Source organism: Schistosoma mansoni, assembly GCF_000237925.1.
Source record: "Schistosoma mansoni, WGS project CABG00000000 data, chromosome 4 unplaced supercontig 0032, strain Puerto Rico, whole genome shotgun sequence".
Taxonomy (NCBI): Eukaryota; Metazoa; Platyhelminthes; class Trematoda; order Strigeidida; family Schistosomatidae; genus Schistosoma; species Schistosoma mansoni.
The window spans coordinates 1,863,974-1,879,733 of NW_017386017.1; the positions used below are offsets into that span (position 1 = coordinate 1,863,974).

Consider the following 15,760-nt stretch of genomic DNA (forward strand, 5'->3'; position numbering starts at 1 on the left):
AAAACAAAAAAAATGTTACAGATCCTTCCTGTTTATGTTTTCAGAAAGATTTTGGTTAATGTAGGTCAAATTCTACTGTTTGGATTGTGTAGTAAGTAGTGTACATAGGTGTCAAATTATGTTTAACTGCGACAAAAAAAAACAAAACAAATCGCATTGCTGTTCAGTTTTCTCATTAATGATAGTTCAGGTTATCGTTACACAGTTTCCAATGATTGTTTTATTTATCACTTAAAGAATGCGTAAATATTTCTTGGGTTAAGTTTAACAATTAACAAATACATGTCATTAGTTAATATATATTCACATAATTGTGACAGTTTACCATCGTAAATAACCCAATTTGTCAATGATACTAAGAGTGGGAGTAGATTTACCGGATAGCCTAAAGCTTGTTATATAACAAATTGTGTTATCGATTTATGAATTGATAGACTGGTAGTGTGAACTATTGGAAGCATGCTTTTTTCTATTCTAGTATTGCTACCACAAACCACGACAAATCGATTGCTGAAGACTATATGGTGTGAATCAGGATGGATCTCGATACTTGAGATTTGCATCAATAATTTATTTTGGTTTCTAAGTGATAGACTACGTCTTCGAAATTTTTGTTCACTCATTATGTTAACCACATTCTATTATTTATCTTTACTACTGTCTCTAGTTTTCCCTAGATGGTTTTTTATGTGTGTGTTTACGTGTTCGATTTGAAATTATGACAGATTATGATGTACTTTTGAGCCTCTCCTAACGTTATTTACACATGTCTATCTGTGTTTTACATTATGTAATGGCCGAAAATTTCCGCTACTAATCATTTTAATGCACTTCATAAAAACGAACGTGATAAAGTCTCATCGTTTACGACATTGACGCTTTGTTGATCCATAGTAACAAGCCTTGTAAAGTTATATCGTGTAATGAACAATATTCAAAGTTAAATTTGTAAAGTAAGACCGTAGAGACATGTGTATCAGTAAGAATCACAAAAATATTTGTGGATTTGGGGTTTTTGGTATTCAATTTTGACTTTTTCGTCAACGATAAACTAGTCGATAACACTCATGGAGTAACTATGTGCAAAAATTGTTGATTCGACATAAATATTTTTTTCAAAAGTAAATATAACTGATATAAAAGAGTTTGCTTAACAGTCCAAACTGATAGATCGTATGTTCGAACTGTACTTATACTTCAGCCACTAGTTCTTACATAAACAGTACTATTCAGAGTCGAATACATACATTAAAAGAGCCATATTACTGATTGTCGTATAAATTATTGGTTGAGTTTTATTGTAGTTTATCTTAATTAAACAATCGTTGAAAACACTGGCCAACTGTTTTGTCTTGTTATGGGATTCCTCACATTGATGATGATCATGTGTTCACAAATAATTAATCTGGAGAGGTATTACCTGGAGTTTCGGTGTGAAACTGTGGTCAATGTGGCTCAAACATGCCGAGTACGAGTCATTTATTCAGCCATAACATTAGGAAATAGTAGTTCAGTATTGCGAATCGATTGAAATTAGACATGTAAACCGTTGGATATGTAGACCCAATGGTTTAAAAGTTAACCACATGTCGCAATACCTGAAGTTTCTGGATTCAATCTCCTATGTGGTCGTACGCTCATACTGTTGAGGATTTCTATGCTAAGAAAAAACAACCATCCTTTTCTTTTTTTCCTATTCGCTGTGCTTATATTCATATATTTCTTATTAATACAGATCGTTTACCTAATGAACCATCATGTGTTTATTCCAATAAACTATGGGATATTATACCTATAACATATCTTCTACGATATGCTCGTGCACATTTATCAGATTATCGCTCCCTATATCCAAAATTACTACAGTAAGTTATTGTTATCTTAAACCTCTTTCCTGTTAATAATTCGATTTCGCTTGATTTACTGGAAGAAATTGATAAGAATGATGACGAACTGGCTAATTCGTAGCCAGTCAGACTAAACTATCTTTTGTAGATATCAGTGTTATTGGTATGTTTTCTAAACGTACTATAACATTTAATCATAATTTTGTGATATCTCATTTCTTACTTCTTAGCGTAACCCAATTAGTATATATTTTCAAGTGAGTATTGGGTAATCTGTCTTCGATTATTCGTAATATTTAATCTATAAATAAGCGAATGTTTAAATAATGTTACTTCTTCCATATTATTGTTATTACGATTATCATTATCATTATCGTTTCTAGGTTTATTTTCCACCCATTCCTTTTCCAGTAATCCTGTAAAGTTTTCTCATTAGGCAATAGTTGTGCTGTCTTTTTTAATGCTATATGGGCAACCAAAAAAAGTGAAAATGGATTGGTTGGAGTTAAACATTAACATCTCCGGATGCCTGCTCAGTGGTTTAAAGATCAAACGTTCGCACGTGAGACCGAATGCCCTGGGTTCGAATCCCGCATGTGGGATCGTGGAAGTGCACTACTAAGAATTCCCGTACCAGGACGAAACGGCCGTCTAGCGTTTGTAGGTTTTTAACGGTGGTCTAACATTGATCGGTTCATGATCTTAAAACTCAACAATCTCCACAACCCTATACTGATAAAAATAGAAGTCATTAACAGTTTTCGTTTTCTGATGATTGTTTCCTTCTTTTTAACACCTCTTTGTCCAATATTTTTCTATGCTTCTTGAGTGTAATGATAATTGCTTGATGCATTCTGTTCGTTGATTTTGTGATTGTGTTCGTGTTTTCGCGCTGAGTTTTGAATCAGATTTGTGTGTATGTGTAACCAGACCAACTTATGTTCACTCGAATCTTTCTCTTTTCTTATTGATTATCAGTTTTTTCTAAATAGTGGATCAGTATCTGAAAGACAAACGAATACAAAAATAACATAAATGTATGTAAGCATTTTTTCATCTTCTCCTTAATCTCGCGAGGCGAGGTCATGGATGCGCACTGCTGAGGAGTCCCACAATAAGACGAAACGGCCGTCCAGTGCTTCCAGGTTTTCCCTGGTGGTCTAATTTCAGTTGACTCACGCTTTCAACTATGATAATTTACTAAGACAATGTAGCTCTTTAACAAATCCATTTGTTACATTCCAAAGAAATTCCCTGAATAAGAATAAGTATTAATAAAACAAACCATCCAAAACAAATGTCAAAATTAACTTTTCATCCATATCACGAGGGAATTGTATTTGTGTGCCTGAACGATTTATGCTAGTCCATGCCATTAAATTATGTGTATATATATTTTTACAAAACGACTGATTTATTTCAATCCAGATTTCTGTATAATTCTAGTCAACTTTGTAATGGTTATTTCAGTGATTCAGAAATATCTTCTATGCCTTCTCTTAGAAATAAAAACAGTATAGAGAACTAAATCAACTAGCATTAAAAAGCCCACAAGTTTCCGCATAAAAATAAGAAGTGAATGACGTTTGTCTTGTATCACATCAAATGCTCAATGAAAATACTTTTATCAAGGTCATGACCCGATCAATGTTAGACTACCATTGAAAACCTAGAGGCAATAGACGACCGTTTCGTCCTAGTTGGGAACTCCTCAGCACTGCGAATCCAAGATCCCTCACACGGAACTCGAACCTAGGACCTCCGGTCTCGTGTGAACACTTTGCCGGAATCTAACAGTGCTTTAGATCATCTCAAAGATCTTACATAACATTTAAATCAATCAGTTTTGCTTCAATTTACTTTGTATGGAGTAAAACCACAGATAAATCATTTTCTTTATTATTTATTGAGTAATAAGTGATTTGCGGTATTAGCAATGCTATGATCGATATCAGTTTCTGTGTTTGAGTTCTTCATTTCGATATGATGACAACGATGGTTGTTTTATAATTAATGATTAATATTTAACTATGGACGTGTCCTATATCAAAATGAACCATTCGTCCAGTGCTTCCTAGCTTTTAGTGATTGTCTAACTAAGATCATTTCATGAAGTAAGCTATGAGAATTCAACGATTTCCACAAATCCCTTACGGTTATATCTATTGTTATTTTGTTTGTCCAGATTGGTTACAAATCATTTTCCGCATTTAACTATGGGTGAAATGATGATACAAGATGAATTATTACTTGATTCAATATGGAAATCTGAACACGAACCTATTCGTGTTCTTTGTATTGATAAAGCTGAAAAGAATTTATCACTGGTAAATAATACAACAACAATTGTAACATCGAGAGTAATGACAAATCAAACAAATTTTGTTTATCACCAATCAAATTATCCTTTGCCGTTTCGTGAAGAACAACTAAACCAAGGTTAGCCTTTTTTTCCTCTATTTTCCGATTTTGTTTTGGATGCTTTAGAAGGTATGAGATTGGCTTTCGGTTCTTAGTTGATCATGTCGTGGATAAGTACTTCTTTATAAATTACCTGGGAATAAAACTGAGTTATGGAGTGGTTCTGATGATCTTGGAGTATAACCAAAGACCCCAAGGAATCGCTGCTTGAGGTCAATTAAACATGGCCCTTTTTTAGGTTATTCTAGGGGTGTTATCTCTGTACTTTTTAAAACTTACCACTGATAATGGGAATCCATGGGGTAGGGTGAGGTTTGCAATTATTAGGGCGGACCTTTTCTAACCCCTTTCTGTTGTGAGGTGGAAGGATCTCTGGGGATGTTGTTGTTCATCTGAGAGAAGCACCTTACTACTTCTATACCCCTGTACAGTCTCCAGTACGCTATTAACTTAAATCCTTAAGTGTCTGTTTTCAATCCTACGTCCCCCAACCAACTTACCTACCTCGATAAGACCTGAAGTGACGAGTGTTCCAGGCAGCATGACTTAATCGGGTCATCACAATACTCAAACCTGCCCACAACTTCAAGGTTGTTGCTATGGTTGCGTTTTTATCTGGCTGGAATTTTACAAGTTACTTTCGATATTCTTCAGCTTAATTGAATTAGCCGGTTAAATGTGCAAATACTCATTCGGGAGTTCGTTCACTTGGTATTAACATTTTTTAATTTTTCAAATCACTTACTTATGTGACTTCAGATTGTTTATTTTTTGAAACATTGATGTTGGAAGTTCTGACTGTTTCAAATCGAGTCGCTTTTGAGTACTAAAATTTATGATGATAACTGGATTATGAACATTGGTTTTTTTCCCTAAGTTTCGAATTATACGAATTGGACTATTGTATCCATTCTGTGATTCACTTAGTAGAAATGCTACAAAACATGCTATACGTCGGAGTTGTTTTTCTTTGGAATCAGTTGAAATCAACCCCTCAAATCAATTTGATTACTTATTTTCTAGTATAATAGTTATATTGATTATCATTAATGTTTCTTAGTTTTTTGTTGTGACTTCTTAGTTATTCTTGTATGAGAGTTATTTCTAATTGATTCATTCAACTTTCACTTATTTTGATGAAGTGAGTTCGGTAGCTGTGTATTAATGACTCAATGTACTTAAAACGTAGTTCTCGTCAATAGCTGACATCGACTGGTGAACTGTTAGAACATATACAGCGTATGTTTATCCGCCCCTCAACTTGACAGGCGATATCTGCTGGTGTCAGTGTATGTTGGAAGAGTAGTATAGTCTATCCGTTCACTCTTAGAAGTATTCATGAATATATCTTGTAAATAATTACATTAAATAATACAGTATTAATGCTAACAGTTGTATCATATATAATCATACAAACTATTATGGAAGTTTTGTATACATAAAATAATGAAATCGATTACAATCTTAAAGCTCTTATTTAGTTTCTATTAAGGGATTATAATTTTAATAACTAATATCAGTAGAAGAATCATCCAAGTCTAGAGGACAATGGACAGTTGTTTTTGGTCCTAGTTTTTTTGGACGCGTCATACATTAACGACCGTATACGAACTGACTAGTTTTTTAAAAAAAAATCAATTTGTACAAATAGCATATTAAATATGTAATCAGCTGTAGGATCCAGGACATCTATTTCATCCATTTTGAAACTTGTTAGTTGGATATATGTCCACCCTAGTTTTGATGTCCATACTGAAATGTCATTCGAACTGCTTAAAATACAAATATAATAACAACAGAAAATAAATAGAAAAAATAGTTCTAAATATTAACAACGGAAAATTACAAAGCCTGATGTATACAGTTCAAAATGTAGTGACGTTAATTAGAATTCATGTTATGTATAAATTGTTTTTTCTTGTTCTCCTGTTTTTTTTTCTTTATTTAATTACCAAGTTTACTTATCACTTGGTGCATATTCTTACGTTCTCTTCCCCTTTACTTGTATCATCCAAATGCTTTGGTATGGCTGAGGGTGGGGAGAGTCAGCTCTCCCTCTCTAAATACTCTCACATGGCCACGCGTATATAGCCTCTGCCAGAGAAGTCATACTAACTGCCTTCTCGCGGCATTACTGTTGTTTACCAAATTAAGAGGACGAAAAGAGAATGCCCGGCGCTTTAACCGGGTTAGTGGAAACGGAAAGTTCACCTAGAGGAGTTGGAAAACCCTCATTCCAAACCAATGGTGCACATGGGTTGGCCCCAGTATCCTGAGGGAAAAAATGGCGTATGAATCAATCGTTGGTCATCGGCTACCATGGGACTGCATCTCCTCACGATGCTCCACTGTCTTGTGGATCAGACCTTTAGATCTAAGGCTCCAGGTGTGGCTCCCTCAGAAAACCATTGGCTTCGGTCTGGGCACCTGGACAGTATCACAGCCCTCACACAAATCAAATGAGATTTGTGCGGCGCATATGTATCTGGTGCCCCTTTGTACCAATATTTATGTGTTTAAATAAATAATACATAATATTTATAAATCGTAGGCATAAGTTTTATTTCTATAAATATTTCTCTCTATACATATGAATGAATATAGGAGTATAATTATGCTTATTCATTAGGGAAATCTTTTATTTATAAAACGGATAATTAAATTGTAATTCATTGTAAAAAGAAAAAATAAATTACTACTGATTGTAAAAAAGAAAGAAAAAAGAAAATCTAGTCAATATTATTGTCACTACAAAATCATTCTAACTCATTTGACTCTGTTAACATTTGGTCCCTTTTTTCTTAAAAAAAAAACTATAGACATAACCATAGAACAATGAATTTTCGAATAAATATTGATGAATTTTATTTTATTTTGGTATGTAAAGATTGATAATGTCTGATATTATATAGTTGAAATCATGAGTCAATTGAAGCTAGACCACTATGGAAAACCTGGAAGCACTGGACGGCCGTATTGTCGTATTGTGGGACTCCTCAGCAGTGCGCATCTACGATCCCGCCCCGTGAGATTCGAACCCAGGACCTATCAGTCTCGTGCGCGAGCACTTAACCGATAACATTACATGAATCTTTGCTTAATAAAGAGTAAAATGCACAATCTTTGTGTGTATGTTTTTTTATAGGAGTACAATGACACTATCAAGTTAGCAATGTGAATGTTGATAGCATAAAAATGACTGAAAAAATGCCGAACTAATTTAGTAAACAATAAACCCTCACTCAATGGAGTTGTTGAAATACATTCAGCTGAGTCAATTTACCAGTTCATTAGATATATAAAAAAGATAATCTTTTGTAATCCACGATTAAGTAGTATCGATATCGATAGTAAAATAATCTGTCGTTAGTAAAGGAAATCATTCATTTTGAACTGTAGGTAATTTTTTTCATTTTTGTATTGGTTGTTTGAATCCTTTTATTGATGTTTAAGACTCTAGTTGATCATTTCTGCTTAAAATACTTGTGACTTAAGACACTATCGAGACAATCCGCGCTGGATGCACCTATGCCAATAAGAGACTGATCAATTGTTGTCCTAAACATCAGTGGGAATATTCAAACAAGCAATACAAAAAGCTAGTGATTATCTGGACTCAGTAGCTAAGTGGATAACACGATAGCGTTTGAAACGAACGGTACCGAGTTCGTGTCCGAGAGTGACCATCAACTCTGAAGTGCAGGTGCATTCAGCTGACGAGCCCTAAAATAAGACGAAACGCGCGTCCTTGATTCCACTGCTAGCCACCATCATTTCTGCTCATAAATTGTTTTTATTCATACAAACTCTTCAACATGTGATCGCATTTTTCCACTCATTTGGTAGTGATCGTTATCAAAAAATCAAATACCTAAACCTAACTTCTGGTTTATTTTAGTCACTTACTTAGTGAAATATTTCTTCAACTTCCAATCCAACGCTTTTTAAAAACACCAATCAGTCTGATGTAAAACACTCTATTTAACAATGGATATCGTGTACAATAGTGTCCACTCACTTGATCGATTTTATTTAGTTTATTTCTAATCCCTAACTATCTTCATATACGATTATGGGCCACTTATTGTTATTTCTTCCTGTACATCAGGTCAATGATGTGAAACATTCTTTCTTGTTTTCCGTTTTCTTGCTCTGTCGATTTTGTAATATGATGAATTGCGATATATATAACCGTTATTTCGTGTTTTCTCGGTTTCATCAGATAAATTCACACACGTTTACAGAGGTTTTAAACAGCATGTAGAGTAGGCACATTGACAATGTATTTGTCAAGGTCATGTTCTATATTTATGCATCTATATTTTCTTCTAAATAAATAAATAGAATAGAATAGTAGATACATTCTATAGACTGTTTATTGTTGGGGTTTTTCTCGTATGACATTTATAGTACTCCTACTAATAATAGTAATAAGAGTATTGTGGAAGTGAACTTTATTTGACAATTGTGTTGTCAAATTTTATGTTTCCCTACTTGAGAATCTCAGTCTTTACTTATTTTATTTATTTATTTAAACACATACATATTGGTACAAAGGGGCACCAGATACATATACGTCACACTTTTTGTGTGAGGGCTGTGATACTGCCCGGGTGCCCAAACCGAAGCAGATCTTGTTTATACTGTACTAGTTATTTAAAATTATGTATAACAATAAACTTCACAATGTTTTTTTTAGAGCTGCTATATATATTTTAATGTTTTAAACTCTTTATCCTTGGCTGTGGAGACTTGCTTAAGAGATATTCTTTAACAAGTGTCGTATTAACTATGATATTAATTGGTAAGTAAAAATGTGAGACCACAGTTATTCATTGATCCGACTGTACCTTTTCATTCTTGCCTTTCGAACTATATTCTCATTGCCGTTGTAATGAACAAAACACCGGTTGGGGACAATTGAATGTATTTAAGTAAAAGTTACAGAGTATCTCACGAAATTCTGATAACCATACAATGAACAATTAATTTGCAAATTAACAACCAATTGTCTCAATCTTCACCGTTCCTTCTGTAAATATTAGTTCATCTTTAATTTCATTGTTCATGCATTTTCTCACCAATTGCTCTTCATTTCGGTTCTTTCCTTGTCGGTCTTCTGCCAAAATACATTCTATGTCTGACCATCACCATATACTACTTATATTGATATAAGTAGACCACACTACACCATTACTATTACATTATTTCTATCTGTTTTGTTTTTTTACTTTGTCAATTTCATCTTGTCGTTCTAATGTATTATGTCACCGTGGGTCTATGCACATTTGTACCAGGCTTGATGTTGGTAATCTGATTGACTGTTTGATTAACTAATTCAATCTCCGTATAGAATAATAGTCTCATTGAAATCACTTAGTATTAGTTGTTTGAATCTTCTCATTGATGCTTAGGACTGCAACTGGTCAGTCTCTTCACTCCATTGCACAAGCAAGTGGCTATCAGGATTCAGTAGCTGAGCGGATAACGCGATGGCATTTGAAGTGAAAGGTACTGAGTTCGAGTCCCAGAGTGAACGTCAACTCTGAGATGCAGGTACATCCGGCTGACGAGTCTCAAAATAGGACGAAACGCACGTCCTGGATTCTACTGCTAGCCACTATCCATCTTTGCTTATAATAGTCTCATTGGTTAGTTGTCTTTTGAAAACATGGTTACAATTATAATACTTGACCTTTATTCAACTGTAATGTCTTCTTTGTTTTTTGTTTTACTTTTGTGTTTAACAAAACATATAAACAATATTTATCTAGCATTTGAACAAGTAATTTCAAAACTATCAATATCTATTGAGCAACCAACAACATTGAATAATCTTGCTGAAATATGTCCATTATGGAAAAATCTTATTTATATGATTAATCAATTGATACAATCAATTGAAATATTCGGTTTAGATTGTTTATTAAATTTTGGTCCAATATTAGCTGAACAATGTCCAAAACTATTATTATTACAAGGAAATGATGGATTTTTAAGTGTTAATCGTAAATTTGTACATTCTATGGAACTTTTATGGAGACGTTTACATTTGATTATGCCAAGACGGTAAGTAAACAAAAAATTTTTTTCCTTGAATTAGTACCGCTGTTTGTTGAGGTTGTTTAATCTTCATATACAATTAAGTATGAAGGAAATAAATGTATTGATTTACATGTAATTTACATTCAGCTGACAGTTTCTTTAACATATAATCGTTGAATTTGATCTTTATATGATGAAATGAATTGTAATGCTAATTAATGACCTGATGTCTCTATATTCAATGAAGCTACAAAGTAAGTTTGAACTTTTTTGTGGAGTTAACAGGCAAGGAATAAGTTTTGTTCATTCTTATTGAAGTTAGAGTTAGAAATGATATGGTTAGCTTACAGACATGTAATTTTTATTGTCTACCTAGTTTTTGTTTCCATCTATGATTTATCTTTTGTAAAAGTTATGTTTTAGCTTTCGTTTTGTTACTTTATTCAGCTGTATCGGTTAGGTTATTGAATTCGGTGTACAAGTAGTTCATAGATTAGTGTACGAGGGGCGTTTTTTCAGTCGGGTATTTTATGCAGTCATGTTTTAAGAAGGAATAGTCTCATAATTATATTTGTATCTTTAGTATGGTATTGAATTTCATTGAAATCAGGAATCAATATAAGTTAGACCACCATTGAAGACCTAGAAGCATTAGGCGACCATTCCATCCTAGTACGGAACTCCTCAACACTGTGCATTCACAATCCCATACTCAAGAATCGAACTCAGAACCTTCGATATCTCGCGTGAACGCTTCACCTCTGTCAGTTATAGCCATTTCATTTCATAGTATTGTAAATTTTTACTGATACCCTAAATTAATTAATCTTAAATAATATTCGGTTCAATTAATTCAAAAGTAAATACAACCATTGCCAGGGAAGTCCTACTCACTGCGTTCTCCTGGCAAGGCTGCTGTTTACGTGATTGAGAGGAAGAAAAGCGAATGTTTGGCTCTTTAACCGTGTTGGTGGGTGCGGAGTATTCACTCAGGAGAATTGAAAAAACCCTGATTCCAAACCAACAGTTCACATAGTCTCCAGGATCCTTGGGGAACAAATGGCGTATGAAAATATTGTAAACGACCTCGAGTGACTGACTGGTCGTAAGTTAATTGCTACCACCAAGTACGGATACTGAACCAGTTCCTCTGAAACCACATATACCATTCAAACCAGTATCCTTCAACGTCCGCACACTAATGCAGAAACGATAACAGATAAGGTTGACTATGTCTCTAGAAAGTCTTAATATCGACGTCTGTCGTCTATCCGAAACCCGTATTCAAGACTCCAGTGAAGTACTACAAATTAGATCTCCATCTGTCGCTTCGAAAAGCTTGTTTCACGTGCGTTTATCCGGGAACCCTGTGGCATCTTCGTGTGATTTTAATGGCGTTTGTGTCGCACTAAGCACTAGAGCTGAGGCAGCACTGACCGATTAGATCTCCATTAACAGTCGGTTATGTGCTGTAACACAAGAAAGTTCCATCAAAGTAAGAAAAGATCGGTGTTACAAACGATGCCTTTTCGTCATCTGTGGAGATGTTGGTATTCCAATCACTAACATCTACCGACGTCTTGGATGATGGGCAGGACTCTCAAGGAGCGGTACAACTGGTATGCTGCCCCGGCGACATCGATCAGATCGTCCTACCCTTTATAACCGGTGACGAATTACCCACCTAACGAAACGGAAGTCGAGGGAGAAGACCGATTCCCAAAACACCACAAATCACCAGGATCAGACAACTTACCTCCGGCTCCTTAAAGATTGTGGCGACGTTTTGGTTGTCTGAAAATTTTTGGCAATTATTTAATGTTCCAACATCTTAGAATGAATCGATAGTTGTTCTTATCTTTGCGAGGGGTTCACGTCGTTCCAGCAACAGCTTTCGGGGGATAGGATGCGCACTGCTGAAGAGTCCCACAATAGGGCGAAACGGCCATCCAGTGCTTCCAGGTTTTCCATAGTGGTCTAGCTTCAGTTGACTCATGATCTCAACTATATAAGATTCAATGATTTGTCTGTAAATACTTAGCATATTCATATTTTTCAAGTGTTATTTTTCTGCTCGTTTCTTCACTAAAAACCTGTTAATTTTAAATACATTGATGATAATTTCCTAATTCTGATGTTAGCTTAATTTATTTTTGGTTAAAATTCATAGTATATTATCTCATATTCTCCGACACATCTCAGCAATGCTTGTCACTGGGACTAATTTTTAATGATTATTGTTTCTTAAGTATTCTTAATTTCTTTTTTCCATGCTTAAATTTTGCGACTGTTTTCTAGTTGTTACTTACTTCCTATATACTTTCATTATTGGCAGTTGGTTTTAAAACAAAAATGGGGGGGGAAAGGATTTTTATAAGCTTGCGAAACAACATGTAATTGTTTTGATTCATGTTTCCTATCGTTGTTTTTAGAAGTAAATGTTTAAAAAAAGTTACGGTGAAAGTGTCTTGTTTGATTTAATTTCATCTCTCATCACTGCTCACAATGTTCTGATTTATAAATTTAACATAACTAAGGTATTGAAAAAAAATCTGTCCTCAATACGAAATGTCTGATCAGATAGAAATACACTACACTATGCGTTACACAGGACAATAGTAGATTAGGAACTCTGGATTACGATACTAAATGAGACAACGCTATACTAGACCCGCACAATATTTGACCGACAGCTAGATTATAGAGACAGAATAATTTATTCACTCCAAGTATGAACAGTTATATGGCGTAAACTTCAACAGTGAAATCATTCTTTTACGCTCAACAATGGTTCATGAGTTAATTAGTTTAGACAGAAAAGCTTGTCTATCTTTGCCCACTTGCCAATCACATGTTACTTTCACTGACCGCAGTTGACAGATACTGTCATTTTTATCATTGTTTCATTAATCGTTCCTTAAGAACAACATACTTGGTTGATAATGGTATGCATCCGTTAAACTTATACTTCAGAATCAATAATGAAATTCTTCATTTTTCTGAATATGTATCTAAAAAATCTAGTTTCATATACAAAATTTTTGGTATTGAATAACTGTACAAATGAGTTAGGTTTAAACTTTTTTAGATGGGATTTCCGGCTGTTATGCTTTTTGATAATACAAAGTAGAATTCCGGATGAATGGTGACTGTGTGTTGTATCGATACGTGATTTCATGAAATTCTGTGTATCAAACTGCGAAATCTATATTGTAATATTTACTCCTTGTCAATGATCTCATCTTTGATATGGTATACTCATTTTCATTCTCGAACATCTAAACTTAGCATTGATAACGTATTACTCCAAGTTCACTTTTCACATGTCAAGTAATTCCTTCCTCATTTTACTGTTATATCTACATGTCTCCCCATTCCACGAATATATACTCATCTACATCTTTTACAATAATAATGGGTTTTGTTATTAATTAGCTAGGGGATCGATTTATTTCAGCTATTATTCAAAAGAAAGTGACAGGTGTTTAATCACTAAAAATCATAGGTAAAATGTTCGTGCAAATCTCTGGAACAATTTACTATTCTATTGTACTTATATTATTCTTTATAATGTTGCAATTAAGTTTTTACTGTTAAACTCTGAAGCTCTCAACTAACTAAAATATAGGACATTTGTAGGTCACTAGTATTTGATCATAGACGCCGTCGAAGTATTGCTCGTACATATTGGAACCACTAAGTAAACTATGTTGAGTCTAAACGCTAGCACTAAATGAAGATATTGAACCGGTCGATGAGGTAGCGAATCGTCATCAACTGAGAAGGTTGAGACATGTATTATATGCGCTTAAACACTGCCTACTTCAACATGCGATGTTGTCTAGTATCACAGTATGTTGGAAAAGAGATAGGATAAACCAAATAAAGACACTATCAGTCCATGAATTCGTTGACTTAAGCTGTTTAAGTACTTACGGGTTCATTGTTTAGGTGCTCTCGATTATCGTATCCAGTTGGTCCAGAAATTACATAATATAGTTCAAAGTCGGTTACGATAGTTAGTATGCACTCTCTATTCCGCTAATTGATTTTCTTTCTCGAAACATCCTGTCTAGGTCTAGTCTTTTCTACTACCACTTGTATTGTTAATACTTCTATTAATCTGACATTTATCTTCATCATTTCATCTCATTGTCATAGATTATTTTACTTTTTATATGGTTTTTCTTTTGTTATAATCTTTAGTTCATAGAAACAGTTTATTTATCACCAAAGATAAGATGTTTGTTTAATGTTTACTACTCTCTTTAATAATTAATCTATGTGTATGTGCATGCATACTGACTTGATGAGTATCGTCAAACAGACAATCAATTCATTAATATAATTGTCTGTAAATAATAATAATAAAGATTAAAGTAGTATGAGTAGTATTTGTTATGGTAAGAAACCAAAATGCTCAAATTATATTATGTTTCGTGTGTTTTTGTTTCATACATTACTATTCCCCCCTTTTATTAATATTGTTTCTCCCTATATAAAACTCTTTAACAGAGTGGGTATACGAGAGAATGTGTGTGTGTACACACTTGAAACACAGACAAATGAGTTCATATTTGTTATTATTTTCCATATTTTCTTTTGTTTTTATTTAATTCACTTTCTCTATTCCTTATCTTTACTATTTCAACCACCATACACAATATACTACTTTGTTTAATATTTTATCAGTAGTTTTTCCTTTTTCATTATGAATAAATTTTGTTTGATCATTGTCATCCATTTTGATAACAAAAAAGAAAAACACAACTAAGTTTCACAAGTTTTTAAATTCAATAGTCAATTTTGTCTGTTTCTTTTAGCCCAATCGGAATTTTCCATTATTATTAACCCCCGTTGGTCAAAGAGTATAATCGTACCTTAATAGTTTACATTATCATTTAGTTGATGTGTTAATTACTGTTTATGTTCATTTATTGTTTACATTAGTTTATTTTGTTCAAGTTATAATCACTGATGTTTATTTATGAAAATTTTTAGCAAGACAGCAACGTTTATCAGCAATACAAATTTAAGATAGTGAATAATCAGAAGGGGTCTTGTAGAGATTTCAGTATTTTCATAGTTGAAATCATGAGTCAATTGAAGCTAGACCACTATGGAAAACCTACCAGTCTCGCGCCGGCTCAGTGGTCTATCGGATAAGTGATCTGGGGCGAGACTGGTAGGTCCTGAGTTTGAATTTCGCGAGTGCGGGACCGTGGATGTGCACTGCTGAGGAGTCCTATAATAGGACGAAACGGCCGTCCAGTGCCTCCTGTTTTCATAAGGGGGTGAAGACACGGTTGGGTTATGGGATTGTAGATAAGACAAATCGAGATAAGGTGATAGGACCTGGTACAAGTTATACGTTTAGCGGAACTGGGCACGACCAAGGGGAGGTTATTTGTCTTGGAAAAATATTGCTATGCTTACTTTTTAGGGGG

The 15,760-nt window shown here is 34.0% G+C and overlaps 1 protein-coding gene across 1 annotated transcript in view; it reads left to right on the plus strand.

The window, feature by feature from the left end:
- The window catches only part of Smp_148760 (hypothetical protein), a gene marked incomplete at both ends in the record, with an annotated part of 103,085 nt that overhangs the window by 13,113 nt on the left and 74,212 nt on the right, over nucleotides 1–15,760 (plus strand). Inside the window, 3 exons of the mRNA XM_018791174.1 lie at nucleotides 1,736–1,865; nucleotides 4,033–4,286; nucleotides 10,043–10,337. Of these exons, the coding sequence (XP_018645687.1) occupies nucleotides 1,736–1,865; nucleotides 4,033–4,286; nucleotides 10,043–10,337 (679 nt within the window). The remainder of the gene's footprint in view (nucleotides 1–1,735; nucleotides 1,866–4,032; nucleotides 4,287–10,042; nucleotides 10,338–15,760) is intronic.